General features: G+C 40.6%; 1 protein-coding gene across 1 annotated transcript in view; it reads left to right on the top strand.

Annotated features, from left to right (window-relative positions):
- grin2ba (glutamate receptor, ionotropic, N-methyl D-aspartate 2B-a) overlaps positions 1-22,706 on the top strand; it is a 90,446-nt gene that overhangs the window by 52,199 nt on the left and 15,541 nt on the right. Inside the window, exons 7-12 of the mRNA XM_079696059.1 lie at positions 2,771-2,924; positions 4,185-4,310; positions 9,716-9,945; positions 11,366-11,526; positions 13,074-13,261; positions 20,420-20,658. Of these exons, the coding sequence (XP_079552185.1) occupies positions 2,771-2,924; positions 4,185-4,310; positions 9,716-9,945; positions 11,366-11,526; positions 13,074-13,261; positions 20,420-20,658 (1,098 nt within the window). The remainder of the gene's footprint in view (positions 1-2,770; positions 2,925-4,184; positions 4,311-9,715; positions 9,946-11,365; positions 11,527-13,073; positions 13,262-20,419; positions 20,659-22,706) is intronic.

Genomic DNA, 22,706 nt, shown 5'->3' with positions numbered 1-22,706 from the left:
CTTTCAAAGTCAGATTTACAAATATTATATTTTGACCTTAATCTAAATATTCGGCTATTTTCAAAAGCTTTTTTAGTCTGATGCTTCAATTCATTTTAAACAGACCGTTCAACAAAAGGATACCCAACATCTAAATAGTGGATTTTTCTTTCTTAGTAAGATCCCATTTTCATTACAATTGTGGTCTTACCTTGACTTGAAGATGAAGTCCATGCTATCCTTCTGGACAACAATCTCTATTAGTTTTTTGTAAAAGTCCTCCTTATCTTCCTGTAATTTGAAAAGTCTAGTTTGTTGTTTGTGTCTATCCGTCTCTACTTAGAATAACAGAAGCAACAAGAACCTGTGGGCTGATGTGCGCCCCCTTCAGTGCGGCAGAGGTTATGGCTGCCTCCCCTGGTGCTTTTTTCATTGCCGTTGTATGATGAGACCAGCGAGCCTAAATATCATATACGTGAAATAAGTTATTTAGAGACTATGGATGGCGAGGATAAATGTAATAAAGGGATCTACAAACATTACATTGGTGACCTACAGGGAGATGGTAACAGGCATGCGCTTAGGGCCCGCTTTCCAGCCAGTTTCTGTGGGGTGACACATTCTGAGGTGAGGCAGAGCTCACATCTGTGCCTCACCTCACCCCACCCCACAGTAACTGGCTTGAGCGCGCTCACAAAATAAGTGCCCGCGCTAAATTAGTGCCCGCGCTCCAGCAAATTACTGTGGGCTTACGAGAGGCAGAGCTCGTCCCTGCCTCACTTCTCATCGCTACCCGTAGTTGTAGCGGAGCTCGGCAAATTTGCTGATTTTGACTTTAAAAAGCGATTGCAATCATACATAAATCACACTTACATCATAGATCAGTGGAGACATTTTATTATTATTACTATTTAGTTTTTCTTTAGTTGTTTTTCCGTTACATTGGAGCCTCCCCTGCCTCCCCTGACCGCACGTCGCTGATGTTAACGGACCGGCCGTTAGCTTTCCCCTTTACTCTGAACAATAGTTTTTGCACGGTTGAAAAACTGCTCCTCCACAATGGGTAGTGTGTGTCAGTGTAAAGCGATGTGTCTAGACAGAAGATATTGCTCCTGGATTATAAGAGCTGACACTGTAACCTAATATTTACTCTTCATATTAGATTGCCGAAAGAGGCCCAGTCACATTTATTCATTCACCCAGTGATATAAGAGCAGAGTCCACGATAAAATGGTAAAAAGCTATTTGTTCAAATGTTTGAACGATGACATTTAAAACGCTGGGACTGCAGCTACAACGTCCACCTTTGTCCATTTCACATTTCCTCATCTGGATTTAGAAAGGCTTTCAGCACATCACCTTAACATTAGCTGAAGGATGTGATATATCATTTTTATGCTTGTGTTTTAATGCTTGGATTTCGTAAAGGCAGTATAGCGAGTAAACTCCCAATTAGTTAGTTAATGTTATTAGTTTTACCCCTATGACTTTGAAGCGTGCCAAGAAAGAGTCTGTACCAAAATTAAGTTTCACGATGTTTAACAAAGGAAATGAAACAAACAATAAGTCGGCCAACAGTGACCCATTACATGTGTGCGGTGTGAACAAATAATCATAATAATATAAATAATGAACTAATTATAATCACAGCCCTTCTTGTGCGTACATTTATTTATGACAAGGTAATAAAAACAAAAGAAAAGAAACAATGACCAATAAAATGAGAGATATATCTGACTCACATGTTTGATAAATGTCAAAATGTAGTTATATTGTTGAATCTCAATATATATCAATATGGCTTTTGTGCACGATTTTGTATTTTATTATATATGTTGCATTGTTGGAGGAGCTCAGGTCAGAAGAATTTAATTGCCATTTCTACACTGTAGCTTTGTGCATATGACAAAAAAAACTTTGAACCTTATAAACCACGCCATACCTTTTGAAAGTCTCCAGGTTTCCCCTTAAAGTTGTCTAAGATGTTTTCATTAGGCGCTTTCACACCGCAGTACTTTTCCCACAAAGGTTCATCAGAAATGTAGTTCAGATCGCGTTCACACCGGAATAAGTACCTGAGGGAGGATTAGGCAAATGAAGCCGCTGACGTCACTTCTTCTTCTTCTTCTGCTTTGGGTTTACTGGCAGGCCGCAAACCACTTCACGGCGTATACTGCCGCCCAAAATCCCCGGCCGGAAGTCCCAGGATTTGGGGACTGGCTTCAGTAGAAGCTGCTGGGACTCCCAGCAGCTTCTACTGAAGCCTTCCGAGTAAACGGCCAGAACGCCGACACCTCCTCATCTCCACCGCTCCCATGTTTTATTTTGTGATGCCATAAGTTAGTCTCTCTGCGTTTCTGCGCTGGGCTAATGCTAATGCTAATAATGATAATAAAATGGCGGCTTCACAAACGTTTTTGGGAGTTTGACGTGGCGTGGTTTGCATTCCGCCCAGCCAATCAGACACAGGAACCTTTTTGTCCCACGAAAGTCCCTGCTCTCTAGCAGGGAGGGAAAAGGGGGTAAAAAAGGTTCTCTAGAACTAATTTTGTTCCGGCTCTTTCTGGTGTGAACGCGACATTTCGGAACTATATCAGAACTAAAGTGGGAAAAGTACTGCGGTGTGAACGCGCCTATTGGGTATACGATTTAACACTCATCTTGTTTTGTTTTAAAGCAAAGAACCCATGTAACCCAGACGAAAGGTTCCAGTTTAAGGACATATTTTATTAAATGGAGGAACGATGTTTGAATAACGGACGCTTTCTGTTTTCCTCCCTCCCCTCTCTAGGTGGTGTTGAAGAACGCTCACATGGCCGTCGGCTCCTTGACGATCAACGAGGAGAGGTCGGAGGTCATCGACTTCTCCGTCCCCTTCATCGAGACGGGCATCAGCGTCATGGTCTCCAGGAGCAACGGCACCGTGTCGCCCTCCGCCTTCTTAGGTAAGGAGCAGAGATCATTGTATTTTTATTTTTAATACGTTTTATTAATTTTTCATTCTTTTAAACAACATAGTTACAAGACATTCCATATTTTACACAAACTTGAAATGAAATTCAAATAAAAACAAAAACAATTGGGTAGTAGCAACATTATCCTAAAGAGATCATTGTATTAAAAAAATTATGCTTGTATTTAAAATAAATTATGCTTATACTTTCTGTTATCGGGAATGCTTGGAATTTGGCTGTACTCCGTGTAGTGACAATATAAATAATCTAATATAATCTTTAAATACAATACTTGAGTAGATCTACATTCATCCACTGGCAAACATTATCGTTATAATATCCATATTACGGTATTTGAATATAATAATGTGATTTTTGATGTGTGATTTGTGACCCTGGTGTATTTGCTGGCACGTGTAGTTATTATTCTTTGAAGTGATTCTGAAGCCACTTAAAGGGGCACACGTTCAATTTGTAGGACAGGTTCAGGTAGATATTCAGTAAAATCTCCACCTTAAGGCCCACTATTAAACAGGAAAACATGTTGGCAGCCCTCTATGCTTCAACATTACGTTAGAATTATTAACATAAATACAATAATGGATACAAAAATATACATTTTATATAGAATAGACAGTCATTTCAAATGAATAAACTGGTGTGAACAGTACCTAAATGTTAAAGGATAATAAAATTAATAAGGGGATTGAATTAAAACAAATTGTACATTAAATACCCCCCGAACATTTTTGTTTTTCGTCCACGTACATCTTTTTGTTTAACGACAATTTGTGAGATATGCAAAACTTTGGGGATTTAGTTTTGCCATTGTTTGAGTTTTATGTAACTGTCGACAGACTGCAGAGCCATATGCACTCCTGTGGGTCGCTTTAGGTCCTCGTGCATTTTTACACCTTCGGAAGTTGAACTAAAAGTGATTTAGTGATTACAGCCAAGTTTGAATGCATGTGTGACGAGGAGGCAGACTGGAGTGCATGATAATGATGCTAACTGTTTATTTATTCTGCCTCTCGCTCCCTGCCCTCTCATATCTCCCACTCCTACTCCATTTCTCCTTTTCTCTTCCTCAATTTACATATCTCTCTTGCCCTCTCCCTCCCTCGCTTCATGTTCTCTGACGCCCTCGCCTTTTCTCCCTCGTCCTCCCTCCATCGTCTCTTCCCCTTCTTCTTCCTCCTTTTCCCCTCCTCTCTCCTCCCTCCTTCCCTCCCTTCTCCTCTCGCCCTCCAGAGCCCTTCAGTGCGGATGTGTGGGTGATGATGTTCGTGATGCTGTTGCTGGTGTCAGCAATGGCTGTGTTTATATTCGAGTACTTCAGCCCCGTGGGCTACAACCACTGTCTGGCTGACGGCAGAGGTGAGAGTTTACCACACACACACACACACACACACACACACACACACACACACACACACACACACACACACACACACACACACACACACACACACACACACACACACACACACACACACACACACACACACACACACACACACACACACACACACACACACACACACACACACACACACACACACACACACACACACACACACACACACACACACACACAAATGGACACCTGTTGGGAGGATGCATATGTTTGAGGATATAGATGTAAATACATGCAGACATTCTCTCCTCCAGCTCTGCTGCCTCCACCCTCGCTCACCGGTTGTTTTTGTAGCAGCAGATGGAGGGCACGCTCAGGTTGAATTTACCAGGGAAATTATGCATTTGCAACATGTGCTAAAAGTGACGTACTTTAGAGTTAAAGTTCGACTTTTAAGCACTCTGAAATAAATGTGTTTAGCAGGAAGTAGGCAGGTAAAGCTTCCCACATTATCTACATGACAGCCAGCTGAAAAAGTGAGTTTATCTGCCAAGGCATATTGTTCAAATGGAACAAAGGAAAGCAAAGGTTAATCTTCAGATGGGCGGACTGCCATCTGTGTGTTCTGGAGAATCACAGACCGGCCGGTAGTCCAGGGCGGGTGACGGTCGCACACTTGGATTTATTTAGTTCCCTTTCATTTGACACCATAAGTAAGATAGAGACAACAAACACTCTTAGATGAGGGGCATGCACATAATATTTAACATTTAAATTCAAAATGATTACAATTTACAAAGGACACGTTCCAGTAGAAAAAGTAGAATCAGCTGCAGTATTTATAAAATCAATTAAGTGTAACATGTAGAATGTAGTGTGGTAGGAGATACAGGAGTAACATGATTACTTACTTACAGTTTAAATGGTGAAACTAAGAACCAGCCAGTAATAATAAGTTTAAGTTGAACACTGAGAGGCAACAGCTCTAATGCAAAGAGTGCAAAAGATATGTTTACTGGCCAAGTTAAGTTAATTCATCTTTTATAATATTATCATTAATGGCGAATATGATTAATTAACCAATTATTAATGGATTAATGCTGATTAATGGATTCATTACAGGTTGAGACGTTGCAACACCGCTCCCGCTTATTATTCCATGTGTAGCGCTGCCAGTGTTTTCGGAGGAAAAACAACATTTTCAGTTAACACGGTCTTAGAAATGCATTTTTTACAAGCTCATGTCCACTGCTGTCAATCTCTTTTGGCACTCCAACTGTGCACAGATGTTATGTAAACTGTGGCCGGCTGTGCGTAAAATACACATGCACATCTCAGAGGCTGCAGGTTTATCACTTTTGATGCTTGGAAAGAGGGCTTAGATTAGATTTGAAATGAGGTGTGTTTGTGTAGTATTAGTGCTCTTAAAGGTCTTCATGTCTCTTCTACATCAACATGTGTCCCCTCTTCTTCATGTCTCTCCTACATCAACATGTGTCCCCTCTTCTCCATGTCTCTTCTACATCAACATGTGTCCCCTCTTCTCCATGTCTCTCCTACATCAACGTGTGTCCCCTCTTCTTCATGTCTCTTCTACATCAACATGTGTCCCCTCTTCTTCATGTCTCTCCTACATCAACATGTGTCCCCTCATCTTCATGTCTCTTCTACATCAACATGTGTCCCCTCTTCTTCATGTCTCTTCTACATCAACATGTGTCCCCTCTTCTCCATGTCTCTTCTACATCAACATGTGTCCCCTCTTCTCCATGTCTCTTCTACATCAACATGTGTCCCCTCTTCTTCATGTCTCTTCTACATCAACATGTGTCCCCTCTTCTTCATGTCTCTTCTAAATCAACATGTGTCCCCTCTTCTTCATGTCTCTTATACATCAACATGTGTCCCCTCTTATCCATGTCTCTTCTACATCAACATGTGTCCCCTCTTCTTCATGTCTCTTCTACATCAACATGTGTCCCCTCTTCTTCATGTCACTCCTACATCAACATGTGTCCCCTCTTCTTCATGTCTCTTCTACATCAACATGTGTCCCCTCTTCTTCATGTCTCTTCTACATCAACATGTGTCCCCTCTTCTTCATGTCTCTTCTACATCAACATGTGTCCCCTCTTCTTCACGTCTCTTCTACATCAACATGTGTCCCCTCTTCTTCATGTCTCTTCTACATCAACATGTGTCCCCTCTTCTTCATGTCTCTTCTACATCAACATGTGTCCCCTCTTCTTCATGTCTCTTCTACATCAACATGTGTCCCCTCTTCTTCATGTCTCTTCTACATCAACATGTGTCCCCTCTTCTTCATGTCTCTTCTACATCAACATGTGTCCCCTCTTCTTCATGTCTCTTCTACATCAACATGTGTCCCCTCTTCTCCATGTCTCTTCTACATCAACATGTGTCCCCTCTGTGGAAAGAGACTCTGAAAGTTTCAGGAACAAAGATTCTCTCTCTTTTTGATCCATTTCTATAAAAACCTGTCTGAAAATGAGCTGATCAGATTTTGGCCACTTTATGATGTCATAACGATGTGTTGGCTGTCTCTCAGAGGGGCGTGGGGAGGGGCTCCTTATTTTCATCTAAAGTAACAGACAGAGAATCAGCACTTTGGAAACAGGGCTGAAACAGAGGGGATTATGGGATGCTGCAATGATCTGTTTGGTGTTTCAACCAATCAGAGACCGGTTCTGTATATATCTGAGACCTATAAGATATTGATGAGAAACTGTATAATAGAGGAACTTTAAGTAAGTAGAGAATAGTCTTTCCACCACTGCAAACCAGCAGCTCTGCAGGTAAACGCTTCCTGTCTGTAACATCTCCACTGCAGATGTATAAACTGTCTTTCTGTGCACAAAGACGCACAATCACACTGCGGGCCGCCTCCACATATAGACCAGCCGTCCTCACTGACCCGTGACTTCATCATCCTCCTCCTCCTCCTCCTCCTCCATGCTGCTCTCTTTTTAAATCATGTACAGTAAAGGTGTCTTGAAACGCATTTGCATTAATTTCCATATTTCCCAAATTCTCGTGTCGCCGGCTCTGACAGCAAAAGGCTAGCTTTGTGTTAGATCTCCCCCCCCAAGCCAGAGAGATAAGAAACAACAAAAAACAAAAAAATCAATGTATTCCGTCAACTCTATCTCTGATGTGGCTATATTTAGACAATGGCTATCTTTTTTTTCAGCCTTCATCATCTTCTGGAGAAGATGCACTCCTCCCTAAAGCTGTTATTTTCTCGTTGTATCTGCTCGTTGCGCGCTGGGAGTTTGGTATCATGAAGAGTGCAGATCGAAGTCTTGGAGTCAAAGGATTCAAAACTGAAAAAAAAGTATCAATGGCCCGACTGCAGATTTGTAAAAGTCGCTGCCCGATTCATTTAACCAACTTTTCCCTTTTGCAAACTTCACAAAGGAAGATTTTTTGGCATGATAGAGTCGGTTTGTCCGTTAACAAAAGCTCCATGCAACAATACACACACACACACACACACACACACACACACACACACACACACACACACACACACACACACACACACACACACTCACACACACACACACTCACACACACACACACACACACACACACACACACACACACACACACACACACACACACACACACACACGTTCTCTTTCTCTCTCTCACGCTCACACACACCCACACAAACATTATGAACCAACTGCTGATCACAGAATAATGGCTGGAACAAAACCGTCTTCTGCCAGCTCAGAGATGAATTGAACAATACATTCTCTAATTTATCCCCAAAAGATCTATTATAACAATTACACCGGTGATATTCTGATGTAAGTGACTTCAAATGACAAGAGTCTGAAGCAATGCCAGCAGCTCTGTGAGGCTGTGCTAAATGCTAACATGTTTAGCTTGTTAGCATGCTAACGTGTGCTAAATGGGACCTAAAACAAAGCTAAGGCTAATGGGAATTAGTTCTGCAGTGATGTTCATAAACCAAAGTATCTGACAAATGTAAAAATGTTACCTGATTTTGGCACTAAAACTGAAGTTTAGTGATCACAAAGTTATTAAAATCCCTCCTGATGGGGACATGAATGACTGCAAAACGCTCAGGTTTTTTGCTAATCTCTTTAAGCGGACACTTCTCACACTCAACGACGGCCATCTTGCCTACATAACAGAAGTTGCAATACCATATGAGAATGCTGTTGCTCTAGGACACAACACTATACACATTTCTGTGGTTATCTTACCACTATACTTGTGCCGAAAATAAGCCACTGTGGCCTTTTTCGCGGTTAGTTCATTTTTTTCATTTAATTTCCATCTTTATTTCGAACAGATTTTAAAAAACAAATAAAAAATAATAAATGTGAAAAACAGAATACCGTATTGTTAGAATACAGTATTTATCAATATTCATAATAATATTTATATATTCAACAAAAATATTCATAATAATAATAATAATAATAAATCATATGTGTCCGAAAGGGAGCAGGAGGAATGGAATGCTTATTAATTCCGACCCCTTACTTACTGCTAATCAATGATTATCCTTTAAATCATTTCTGCAAGTTGATTAGTATATGATGATTTCCCACCGTTAACAATAGCTAACTCTAGCTAGCTAACCAGCTAACTAACAGTGGTGATCATCACTTCCTCTCAGGGTTCAGCCGCCATGAGCGATTTGAAACAACGCTAAGCAGTCAACATTTCACACTCTGAGCAAGTGTTAACAATCAATCTTTCAGTTTGTGGGTACAGTAGGGGTGTAACGGTATACGTACCCGTACCGAAATTATTCGGCACGGGCCCTTCGGTTCGGTACACGTTATTATTTTATTATATTTTGTATTTATTTGAGTGAATACATTATTCACAGTTTAATAATAATTTAAAAAGATATATATTTATTTTATGTTTTGTGATCATTTTTTCTGCTGTACTGAAAAGGTACCGAACCGTGACCTAAAAACCGAGGTACGTACCGAACCGAAATGTTTGTGAACCGTTACACCCCTAGAGTACAGACAGAGAGATCGAAATACCGTTTCCCACAATCCCGAATACAAAAATGTATACAAATATGTATAAAATATGTATATCCTATCAACAGAAACATTCATACATATGCAAACATTAAGATAAAAACAGAACAATCAATATATACAAAATAATATTCACTTCAATATCTTTGGGAATGTACATTAGTGCTAGATTGTCCATAGCAGCGTAAAAAGTGTCTGGTGCTGGAATTGAGTGGCATGGCAGTGTTGTGGAAAGAAGACACATCAAACAGAATCAGCTAAAGACCCAACGGTAAAACCAGACCAACTGCGTTTCTCTCGCTCTGGTCTGACAACGATTTGTTCCGTCACGTTTTCTTAAACCGTGTCTTTGTTTCTTCCCTCAGAGCCTCACGGTCCGTCCTTCACCATCGGTAAGGCCATCTGGCTGCTGTGGGGTCTCGTGTTCAACAACTCCGTGCCCGTGCAGAACCCCAAAGGCACCACCAGTAAGATCATGGTGTCGGTGTGGGCCTTCTTCGCCGTCATCTTCCTCGCCTCCTACACTGCCAACCTGGCCGCCTTTATGATCCAGGAGGAGTACGTGGACCAGGTGACCGGCCTCTCCGACAAAAAGGTAAGACGGATATATTTATTGTCTTTTTGTTTGTCGTTTGCTTTGTATGTTTTTTTAAATGTATGAACATACATGGTACATAGCTCACATGGTACAGCATACAGAAAGAGGAAGGTCAGGCTACAAAACATGTTAGTTAAGTGCAGTGGCGAGCCGTCAGGGCCCTCTAGGTCCTCTGTGAGGGCCTAAGATATTCTACAAAATAATATTTAAAAACATTAAAAAATATATATATTTTTTTTTAATATTTTTTTAAATATTTTGTTTTGTTATATTTTTCATTAGTTTTACCAAAATAACTTGTATTTAAAATAACATTTCCAAAGAAATAAATCCTTCGAATCTGCCTATTCAGTTTCTGTTGGAATGTGAAGGGTTAAATGAAAGAAGCTCGTCTCTGCGAGTTACTGTGAAGAGAGGAGCTGTTGGACGTCCAGGCGGTCCAGCTATGAATTCACAGAGGGCCCAGCTATAGTAACTGAACGAGAGAGTAATGTCAAATGAAAGTACAATTGACCAATCAAATCTTCCCTCTAAATGGGTGGGTGTTATTATCGCGGATTTTATGACAAGTTCCACCCGCTGTGAAACTTTTCTTGTTTCCATAGCAACAACAACTTCCTGTCAACAGCGTTAACTCACCTTCAAAATAAAAGCATGCCAAATTACACTTAAGACATACAACTGCAACGAAAGTAACAAACACAATGCAATATCCTTTTCAATTTCAAAGAACACAAACAGGGTTATTTACAGGTGTTGTTTTGTGTGGTAGAGGGTCGCTTTCATTGATGCGTGTTGCACCCCGGGCCGTTGTTTTGATATTCCGCTGAAGTATACGCTGTGACGTAATAACTCGAGGGAAGGTGTGGGGGTCAGAGGGCCTAGGTATAAAAGTCACGGCTCGCCACTGGTTAAGTGTTCCTGGTTAAAAGAAAACATAAGGTGTAAGATTACCAATCAGACACTACAGCGATCATAAAATAAAAATAATAGAACAAATGATGCTTGATTAGAATAATTGTTATGTTTTTATTGTTACTGTTTTTGTCTATTACGAGAACGTGTATACTTATCTAATTTACTTTATGTTTAATTTATTTCTTTAGTTGTTTTCTTTCATTCAGTCTGGTTGAAATGTGCACTGTTGCATCTACAGTATGTATTTGACTGCTAAATTACATTCTATATGTTAGAGTGTACATGTGTTAATATCTGTCATTTCAAACAACCCCTATGTACTTTTTCGTTTTTTTTTTATTTTACAAATTTTGTTCGGTATTTAATTTTTCATTTTCGGGTCTCTAAAAATATATGATTTGCAAAACTGTACTTTTAATATAATGTGGCACCAAATAAAACCCTGGTCTTCACGTCATCCTTTAACTTGAATTGACCACGCTTCGTTTTCGTCCTTTAGTTCCAGAGTCCAAACGACTTCTCGCCTCCGTTCCGGTTCGGCACCGTCCCAAACGGCAGCACGGAGAGGAACATCAGGAACAACTATCCGGAGATGCACGCATACATGACCAAGTTTCATCAGAAGAACGTCAACGAAGCTCTGGGGAGTCTGAAGGCCGGGTGAGAAACCACACACTGACGCGGGGCTTTCAGTTTCTTTTGTAAAAGGAGATTTTGATTTTAAATAAGGTTTGAAACTAAAGTCAATCTTTAACAAAGTGGTGACTATCATTTGGAGACGGATGTATTGATAGGTAAATGACATTACATTACATGTCACTTGTTAGACGCTTTTATCCAAAGCGACTTACACTGTGGAGCAATTTGGGGTGAAGTGTCTTGCCCAGGGATACAACGACATGCTGACTGCAGTGGGACTCGAACTTGCTATCCTCTGATTCGAAGATCAGCGCACTAACCCACTGAGCCACAGCCTCCCCAAATGCTTCAGGCATATTGAAATGTATTCTGTCACGAGTTAATTAGGTTCATTTAAAAAAAAATGATGTTTACGTAAGAAAACATTTGATTAATTTGAATTATAATATTATTTTAATGTTCCAATCTTAAAGGTGGGGTATGTAATTTATTTCAGAAACACTTTTTGTTATATTCCATGGAATGTTGTAAACATCCCGATGGCAATGAATATATGAATGCGTTGACAATAAATACATAAAAAATGTCATCTGTGGAAGCCGTGGCGCTGTAAAAAGCACGACCAATCATCTGAGCCGGCCCGGCTAAAGTAACTGGATGGCCTACCTGCCTGTCACTTATCTCGTGCCCTCATTTGTCATGTGCGCGTTCGTGTGTGTTGGAGGAGGGGCTCTGTGAGGAAGTGGCAGATTTTGTCCGGTCGTGTATTTTCAAATTCTAGCGCACTCAAGCTGGTTTCTCCATAATCACCTACCCCACCTTTAAGTTATACAAATCGCATAAAGTGCAATATTTGGTTAATACAGTAGAAGATAAGTATGTGTTGAAAATACCATTTTGAATGAATCCTTGGCCTACAAAGTGTATTCGACATACCATAATCATTAAATAATATTTACCATTGATAATGAAAATAATAATTAATTAATTGTTTTAAATTTCTCCAATTAAAGTTTCATCAAAAATAATCGCAATACATTTTATTTTATTTAATATTTGTGACGGAAATCATTTAAAAAATAATATAATACAATTATGTATTAAATAATAATTATGTTTTATAACTTTTTGGTTATTATTATTATTTTAAATTATTATTATTATACATTTTTATAAACAAGGACCAGGCATAAAAACACATTCATCTCAAAAGAAGGAGAGATAATTGATGCCAGCTTTAGTAATTAGCTAATTTCCATCAATGCTAAAGTCAGCTTTCTTCCTAGTTTCTTGTAAAACATGTTATTTCTTTTTCTGAACACCTCCAATATAACTTCTCCTCCCCCTCTTCACTTTCCATCAAGCGTTGCTTTTCTCCCGGTCTGTGTGCCAGCTCATGCCTTTGGCAAACGCAGAGGAAGTCTATTACGCTTATCAGCAGCTTAGTGCTGTTTAGCAGGTTAATTGGACTGTTGTAGCCGCGATGTGTGACTCCTCAGTGCTAATTAATTGTAACCTACCTCTCTCTTTCTCTCCCTCCCTCTCTCTCTCTCTCTGTTTTTCATTAGCAAACTAGACGCTTTCATTTACGACGCGGCCGTGCTGAACTACATGGCCGGTCGGGATGAGGGCTGTAAGCTGGTGACCATCGGCAGCGGATACATCTTCGCCACCACGGGGTACGGCATCGCCATCCAGAAGGAGTCGCTGTGGAAGAGGCACGTCGACCTGGCCATCCTGATGCTCTTTGGGGACGGTGAGGCTGTTTTATTAAAAAAATGGGTTGCAGTTAGAGATGGCAAAAGTACACACATCCTTTACTCAAGTAGAAGTACAGATACTCGTGTTTGAAAATACTCTGGTAAAAAAAGTACTGACTAAACTTCTTTACTCAAGTAAAAGTAAAGAACTTTGAAATGTACTTCAGTAAAAAGTACCCATAACTAGCAGCTGCTTTAAAGAGTACCTGAGCTCCCTTTATATTAATAGAACAATAATGTTATTGTTAGCTAATGAATGTTTCCATGCTGAACAACGGCAACATGACAACGTTTTCATTGGTCCCTCTTCTTTAGAGAAGACCAGGAAATGATGGATACACGGATCGTGTTCAAATCAATAGGCACGCAATGACTCTAAATAATAATGATCACGCCACCAAACACACATTCAGACTAAAGGAACCAGCCTGTTTGGAAAATGAGAGAAGTAGAAAGTACAGGTATTTGTGTTCAACATGTAAGAAGTAGAAAGTACAGGTATTTGTGTTCAAAATGTAAGAAGTAGAAAGTACAGGTATTTGTGTTCAACATGTAAGAAGTAGAAAGTACAGGTATTTGTGTTCAACATGTAAGAAGTAGAAAGTACAGGTATTTGTGTTCAACATGTAAGAAGTAGAAAGTACAGGTAGTTGTGTTCAACATGTAAGAAGTAGAAAGTACAGGTAGTTGTGTTCAAAATGTAAGAAGTAGAAAGTACAGGTATTTGTGTTCAACATGTAAGAAGTAGAAAGTACAGGTATTTGTGTTCAACATGTAAGAAGTAGAAAGTACAGGTATTTGTGTTCAAAATGTAAGAAGTCAAAGTAAAAAGTGGTCAGAAAAAGAAGTAGTGGAGTAAAGTATTGATACCAGAAACATGCACTTAAGTTCAGTAACAAAGTATTTGTACTATTAATGCACTCCGGAGGCAGAGAGTCTATCATGCATACGGCTGTGCTGATGTGATGAGTCTTTAGAGATAATAAGTGAAAGAAGCTCCGGTTAGTCACTGAGATAATGCAATATTTTCCTCGGGATGAAACAGATCATGACTCGTCTAAAGTGGCCTTAAAGCAAGAGTCAGAATCAGGGTTTCTTGATAGCACTTAGAGGAATTACGTTTTTAAACAAAGAGGAACAAATATAACTATTAAAACATCATTTATAAAACTACTGACTTATTCTAACTGTGGTTTTATTTGACTGACTTTGCCAACTGTTTTGTTTCAGTTAGAATAACATTTGGCTTCATTCACAAACATAGTCTGCGTCAGATTTCCGACATGTTGGAACTACATGACATTAATGAGAACCAATGTACTCTTTGCAGCTCTTTGGAGACGGTGAGGCTGGTTCCAACGCTGTTTACTCAATAAATCCTATGTTGTGCAACTGTAAGATAAAAGAAAAAAAGGAAACATAGTTGAATGTCTTTAAACTTCTAGAAAACTGCCGGGAATCTTTTCTTCAAAGCGTGTAGCGAATGAGACCCAATGTACTCAACTAGATACAAGTATGGCAACAACCTGGCAAATTGCTTAAGAAAAGTCAGATCATTTCAGTTATTGCACCCAAATTGCGGTAAATACCTGTTCATCGCACCATTACATTTTGAGTATATCCAAAGCTACACTAATGGGGCTTTCACACCAACGCGGTTCCAGGGCCGGTTCGGAGCTAGAGCCTGAAAAGCACCAGTTTTTCCTGTTCACACCTCAGCGGAGCCGCCTCTAAGCTCCGGAATCCGGTTCATTTCAAGCACCAAACATTTTTTGTCGGTCTAGAAGGAAGAACCGCATACGTCACGCTTACGTCGGAGGGGGCGAGAATTAACCCGAGTTAACAGTTAAAAGCGAGTACGGCAAATACAAGTTGTAACTAGCAGTAGTGCTGAGCAAAGTGACTAGAACGCAACCACACACTTTAATAAGTCAGGCAACACTAACCAGTAACCAGGCTTCGTGTGATTCTGTTTATTTGTACCATACTTTGACCATCCGTTCGCTGTTAAGAGCAGGCAGACGTTTTGTTTTGTATTATAGCAGCTATCGGATGGAATCAATACATGGGCTGCACAGGTTGTCATGTCCGACTATCACAAGTAGAATCATAATGAAAAGGTAAAATGTGCTTGTAGAAAACGGCTTATGCCACAATAGGATAGCAACAACATGTAGTCAAGATGGTCAGTTTAGCTTCTGTTGCTATGCTAACATCGCCCATTTTATGCCAGAGAAATCTTAATAACAGCGTTGTGTCAATTCAGACTGACACACATTCACTTGGGGAATTGGGGATATGTATCATCTGCTTGTGTGACAGTCAGACAGTGAATACTTTACAGCGGCCGCTGCTGTGTGAGCTAACCCGGAGCTAAACCCGGTAAATGCCACTGAAACACATTAATAAACAATGAACCACGGCACTCTGGAGAAAAGCATAAGGTTGGAGAAGTAGTTATTTAATTTAATCTGGCTTCGTGTGATTAAAAGCAACACGATCATCGACCCAACGCAGTCCCCCGTTGTTGTTGTTGTTGTTGTTGTTGTTGTTGTGAGCGCCGTAACGCCGCTGGGGAGAAAATCAGCAAAGTAAACGGTGACGTTATGACGCAGCAGTGGCAGCACCAGTCGGGCTCTGGGCGGTGTGAACAAAATGGGGGCTGAAAAGAAAAAACGGTTCCGAACCAGAAAAGCTCTAGCATGGAGAATCACGTTGGTGTGAAAGCCCTACAGCAGGGGTCGGCAACCTTTTTGATATGAAGTGCCATTTTAAAAAAAAGATGTTATCAGCGTGCCAACGATCGATAATTATCAACGGGGGGGGGGGGGTTGAGGAGCTTGACGCTCGTCAACTATCAGCAGGAGGGGGGGGAGCCTCGCTGCGGGGAAGCAGTGTGTGGACCTGTCAGCGCAACTTACATGATGCCGAATTTAACAAACACATTTAAATAATTGGTTTAAACGGCATAATAATAAGGACGATCGTCCGTTCTGTGATTCTCCAGAACACACATGTTATGATATTAGGGTCATGCAGAGTGAGATGAGATCGCTGTCCCTTTAAGAGAGAGAGAGAGGGGTGCGGCTTGTGCATGTGTGTTTGTGAATGGTAGAGCGACAGTGAGGGAACGTGTGTTTGTTTCTGGAAGTGAAACGAGGAAGCAGAAAAACAGAGGTCTGTGATGTATTTTGTGAAACAGAAGAACAGCTAAATAAATGCAACGTCCTCCCAAGAAGAGCTCGCCTCTCTCCAGTCATTTAAGTTAAAGTGGGTTATTGAACCTGAAGCTTGTTGCTTCTGCCCTCCTCGACTACGGTCTGGGAGCCGACAGGAAAGTTCAACACACAGATGGCCAGTCCGCCCCTTTGTAGCATATTATTTCGATGAGAGATGAGCAGATCGCCACTGGGCTTTCAACTAAATAAACACAGCCACGCAAAAACTGCGTCATTTGTACAGCTCCTTATGAGTACTGCAATTAGTGAAGTGCTTCCCTCCGTGGTGAAACGATCAGCACTGCACCACGGAGGAAAGCGGCAGAAAGTCAACTGGAGATAAAGAGAGCGGGGCTGCGTTGCATGCATGGCTTCCTTCTGCAGGTAACGGGGAGACGAGCTCTGGTGGCGGTCTCGTTCAGGATCCGAAAATGAATTTAAATATTTTGCACACTTATTCCACTTATTCCTAGTGTGCCACTGGTTACGGTGCCGCGTGCCAATGCTGGCACGCGTGCCAGGAGTTGCCGACCCCTGCCCTACAGTATAAGAACTGTACAGTAGGTCAAAGTGGAACCAGGAAGTTGGTCTTTTTAACGGTGTTATATGTTAGCAACAAACATCAATTCAACCATCATTTCCTCCAAACAAATTTGGCTAAACCTGGTTTGTTTATCATTTGTGATCTCGCTAAATTGACAGATCTCAACAGGTTATTACAATGTTACATAAGCTTTATAAAAAACAATAGCCAAACCTAGAAAAAAAAGTTATAATAAACAAGAATGACCATTTAAGACCTACGAGGCGCTTGATCGTGCTTTGTGCTTTGAGCAAATCAGGCCTCATGGCTGTCCTGTAGGGACAAAACACTGTGGCTGATTTCAAAAATACACTTATTTTAGGAACATCTACTCTAATCAGGGAAAAACAAGCTCCCAGACAGAAAGATTTGAGATGTTTTAGTCACCTGTTTGTGATGAATACTGGTGGAGGGGGAAGATAATAACAGTTCCTCTGAGGGACTTTCTGCGACCGTGATCGTGGTGATTAATTGTCTCTTTGAGTCAAATGCTCATGTAATTCAGCCTTCATATATCCAGAGCAGACGGAAAAGGTAACACAGCGCAGCCAGGAATACAACTTGAGATGTAGCTCCACCCCGGGGGCCCGAGCTTTATGATCACGCTTCCCTTTTTATGGGAGACTGTCCAAGCTCTCCGGGGCTTTTTCTTCAGAAACACTTCATTGCTGTCAGCGCGGAGCATTAATGAGTCTCACAGCGAGTGGAGAAAGGAAGGCCATTTCTAACCCGTGTAGTACATGCTACAAAAACATACACAAGTCAATGTTTTAATGTTTTAGAGTCAGCATGAGCTCTTCACATTTAGTTAAGAAAACTAAAAAAATACACATTTTCACAAATATTGTTTTTTCTCACATCTAGAAACTAAAGAAATTGACAAAAAAAGCTAGTTTATCCATTGGATCCAAAAATATAGTATATATATATACATTATATAACTTAAATACTTTTGTCTTACTCTTAAATCAAATTTAATAAATAATATTTCACTTCATACTAGATAAAAATACACCAACATTTTCAAAAACAATATATTTAATAGTTAATTATTGTTTGTAATACTTCATAAAACTTACATATAATCTTTTCATTCCTAACACTCAACGCTCACTCAGTGAGTGTGTGTGTGTGTGTGTGTGTGTGTGTGTGTGTGTGTGTGTGTGTGTGTGTGTGTGTGTGTGTGTGTGTGTGTGTGTGTGTGTGTGTGTGTGTGTGTGTGTGTGTGTGTGTGTGTGTGTGTGTGTGTGTGTGTGTGTGTGTGTGTGTGTGTGTGTGTGTGTGTGTGTGTGTGTGTGTGTGTGTGTGTGTGTGTGTGTGTGTGTGTGTGTAAGTGTGTGTGTGTGTGTGTTTATTTGGCTCAGCGTGTTGATCATCCTGAACCCAGGGGCCTTGGGGCCGTTACAGTGCGTCCCCAGTTAGGGTGCCAGCATTGCTCCTGGTGTATTTCAACACCGTGTGTGTGTGTGCATGTTCAAATGTGGATATGGGTCAGGCTTCTGAAATAAGAGGGTGTGTGTGTGTGTGTGTGTGTGTGTGTGTGTGTGTGTGTGTGTGTGTGTGTCTCCCTGTCTCAACCCTCAGTCTCCCTGTCTCACCCCTCAGTCTCCTGTCTCAACCCTCAGTCTCCCTGTCTCACCCCTCAGTCTCCCTGTCTCAACCCTCAGTCTCCCTGGCTCACCCCTCTCAGGATCTCAATGTCACTCCACCACGTCTCACCACGCTCTCCCTCCTGGTGGCCTAGAAGCACACCGGACTCACGAGGTGGTGCTAAAGCCAGGGCTGCAAGGGAGTCTAAAAGTAAAACAGTTAGGGGAGTAGAAGTATCACGTATAATTAAATGGGAAATACTTAGCAAAGTCCAATTATGTCAAAATAAGAGTTAAGTACGGTAGTTTAAATGTACTTTCAGCACTTGTTTATCAGCAGATATAAAGTAGTGGCTGCTGTGGGACTGTCTGTGTGTAAGAGTGTGTCTTAGAGTGTGTGTGGTGTCTCTCGTTTACTTTTCTGTATGCTGTGTTGCTCCCTCTCTGCTCAGAGGCCAGTCAGAGCTGACGTGCAGCGACACCGGCTGAATGTATGATTAATTAAGCGACGCCTGTTCTGCTCACTCGGCTTTCATAGGGAACAGCTCGTGATGAAACAGAAGGTGACCCACAAAAGAGACCAGAAGCTCAGGGACCAGCATCCAACACACACACACACACACACACACACACACACACACACACACACACACACACACACACACACACACACACATACGTGCACAGGCATACAAATTAAGACTTGTTTCCTTACAGTTGGCATTGACGCCTAAAGCTGTAAAAAGACTCAATTATTTGCAGGAATGAGAGCAAAAAAAGATAATTAACATGTGACCAATGGCTTTATCTGTTCCTGTCTGCAGAACTGCAACATTCAAGGCCCCCCCCCCTCCTTTATCCACCGTCTGCCCGCCATCTTCCCTCCTCTCTTCTTCTTCTTCTGTTGCATCATATCTCCATCCCTCGTGTCCTCCAAATACACCATCCTGATGTTACATCACATCCTCCTTTATAGTTTCCCACCCTTTCTTTATTTCACTTCCCGACATGATCCTGTCTCGCCTCCTTTAACCTCCTTTCCTCTGTCCTTACTATTTTTCTTCTGAAAGAAATTGGCAAAAACATTATAACAAATATTCTCTAAATAACTTTTTACAAACAAATAAAATGAACAATATAATCAATTACGTCAAAAACATGTTTAAAAAATAACATTTTCTGGATAAGTGGGAACATATTTGTACATCTGGTGGTGGTGGGCTGATTTTGATGTATTTTGGGTCGATTTCAACGTTTTAGGGGACTCAAAACTGCCAATATTCATCTTTAAAATGTCAGAGTTTGATTCAACACCCTCAGTAACCTCCAAAACCACTCAGAAATTGTCCAAATCGGTGAAGCCATTTGTTAGCTATTGTCTGCGTATGCACTTATGCTTGTTGTGCAAATATGAGGAAGTTAGCATCTGGCATTTTCTATGTGCTGGGGACCCGTACTATACTTTTGTTACATAAAACTTTTAGGTTCTCAACATTTCCGGGTTCACAATCGGACTACGAGCCGGCAAATAAACAAATTATTATTATGCTTCAGGGTTTTGTCTAAACCGGTAACTTTCAGCGTGACGTTGTTGAGGCGCCATCTTGTTTACGGGCGTCATGCTCTCGCCTGAACTGATACATCTTATATACAAAATCAGCGCCACAGTATTGCCCTCAAACTATATTTTCCTAGATAAACCCCTGTGTTTATTGTAACTTCTTGTTACTCCTGCACAAGTCTTAATCTTCTCTTATCCTCCAGGTGAGATGGAGGAGCTGGAGTCGCTCTGGCTGACGGGAATCTGCCACCACGAGAAGAACGAGGTGATGTCCAGTCAGCTGGATATTGACAACATGGCGGGTGTTTTCTACATGCTGGGCGCCGCCATGGCTCTGTCGCTCATCACCTTCATCTGCGAGCACTGGTTCTACTGGCAGCTGCGCTTCTGCTTCATGGGAACCTGCTCCGGGCAGCCGGGCTTCGTCTTCTCCATCAGCAGGGTGAGGAAGGGAGGCTTGAGCTTCAACATCAGGATCCATGTATCTGTGATCCTCTCCAGAATGGAAGTAGTCATCACATACAGAGCATCAACTAGTTCCTGAACAGTGTCCTTCACGGTTAGAAAAAATCACGGTTGTAAAAAATACAGAATTTTGATATCAAAATTCTGTATTTTTTCAAAAGATCTTCAAATTCTGTCTTTTTTCTCAAAATCTCAAAATTCTGTCTTTTTTCTCAAAATCTCAAAATTCTGTATTTTTTCTAAAAATCTCAAAATTCTGTCTTTTTTTCAAAATCCTGTCTTTATCTAAAAATCTCAAAATTCTGTATTTTTTCTCAAAATCTCACAATTCTGTCTTTTTTTCTAAATCAAAAAATTCTGACTTTTTTTCAAAAAATTCTGTATTTTTCTCAAAATCTCAAAATTCTGTCTTTTTCCATAAAAATCTCAAAATTCTGTTTTTTAAAAAAAAATCCTGTCTTTTTTTCAAAATCCTGTCTTTTTTCTAAAAATCAAAAAATTATTGTATTTTTTCTAAAATATCCTGACTTTTTTTCTAAAAATCAAAAAATTATGTATTTTTTCTAAAAAATCCTGACTTTTTTTCTAAAAATCAAAAAATTATGTATTTTTTCTAAAAATCTAAAAATTATGTCTTTTCTGAATCTTTTCTCAAAAGCATTTTTCTAAATACTTCAAAACGTTAATAATCGTCACCGGCTTGAGCTTCAACATCAGGATCCATGTATCTGTGATCCTCTCCTGAATGGAAGTAGTCATCACATACAGAGCATCAACTAGTTCCTGAGCAGTGTCCTTCACATGCTGATATCCAAGAGAGGGAGTTACACAGTCTCAAGATGGAGGAATAGAAAGCAGTATTCAATGTTTACTTCAGATTAGCTGAGACCCACGTAAGCAATAAACATGACAGTCATGTCTATCTCCCTAGGGGCTGTGTCATGTTTAATCGTTGAACATAGCTATCATATGTTCAAGGCAGTGTCTCTTGAGCTTCTTCTATGTAAGTACACAGCTACGTACACAGCTACGTACACAGCTACGTAGGGCCTTTGTTATCATGTGTACTCTGATATTAGACGAGAACATTCAGTATTTTCCCAACAGGGAGGAAAAGGGCTCAGACAGGATAAAAGTCCAGAAATGATTCATTCTCAAGATTCAAGGCTTTTCTTGTAATTCGTACATACTGTAGCTACACTGTAGTTATGTCGATGTAAATCTTAGGTCCCAAGCTCCTTGGCTTGGACATGATAATAATGATAATAATAATAACTTAGTTTTATATAGCGCCTTTCAGGGGACCCAAGGTCGCTTTACAGAAAAAACTGTCAAGACCTCGACACAAACTGATGAACCCAAATGCACGACCCAGAGACAAAGTCTTGAATGTAATAAAAAAGAGTGTATTTATTTTCACAAATCAGGTAATCCCTCTTAACAGAATAGGTAGTGGAAATAACAAAAGGCGCTCATAAGGAGGAAAAAACTAAACGTAACAAAAAGAGGACTTAATAAAAACTTAAGCCTATAAAATAAACAAAACAACAAAACCTGACATGAGAGAGCTGAGGCATGGCACGACCATTCGGGGAAACAAACAAGACGCACTGACACAGGACAGGGGAGAGACAGGACTATTTAAACATGAGGTGAGAGGGAACAAGTGGAAACAAACAAGACGCACTGACACAGGACAGGGGAGGGACAGGACTATTTAAACATGAGGTGAGTGGGAACAGGTGGAAACAAACAAGACAAACTGACACAGGACAGGGGAGAGACAGGACTATTTAAACATGAGGTGAGAGGGAACAGGTGGAAACAAACAAGACAAACTGACACAGGACAGGGGAGAGACAGGACTATTTAAACATGAGGTGAGAGGGAACAGGTGGAAACAAATAAGACGAACTGACACAGGACAGGGGAGAGAAAGGACTATTTAAACACAATGTGAGAGGGAACAGGTGGAAACAAACAAGACAAACTGACACAGGACAGGGGAGAGACAGGACTATTTAA

The sequence above is a fragment of the Notothenia rossii genome, assembly GCF_949606895.1.
Source record: "Notothenia rossii genome assembly, contig: scaffold_121, whole genome shotgun sequence".
NCBI lineage: Eukaryota > Metazoa > Chordata > Actinopteri > Perciformes > Nototheniidae > Notothenia > Notothenia rossii.
This window is presented reverse-complemented; position numbering and strand designations above follow the sequence as displayed.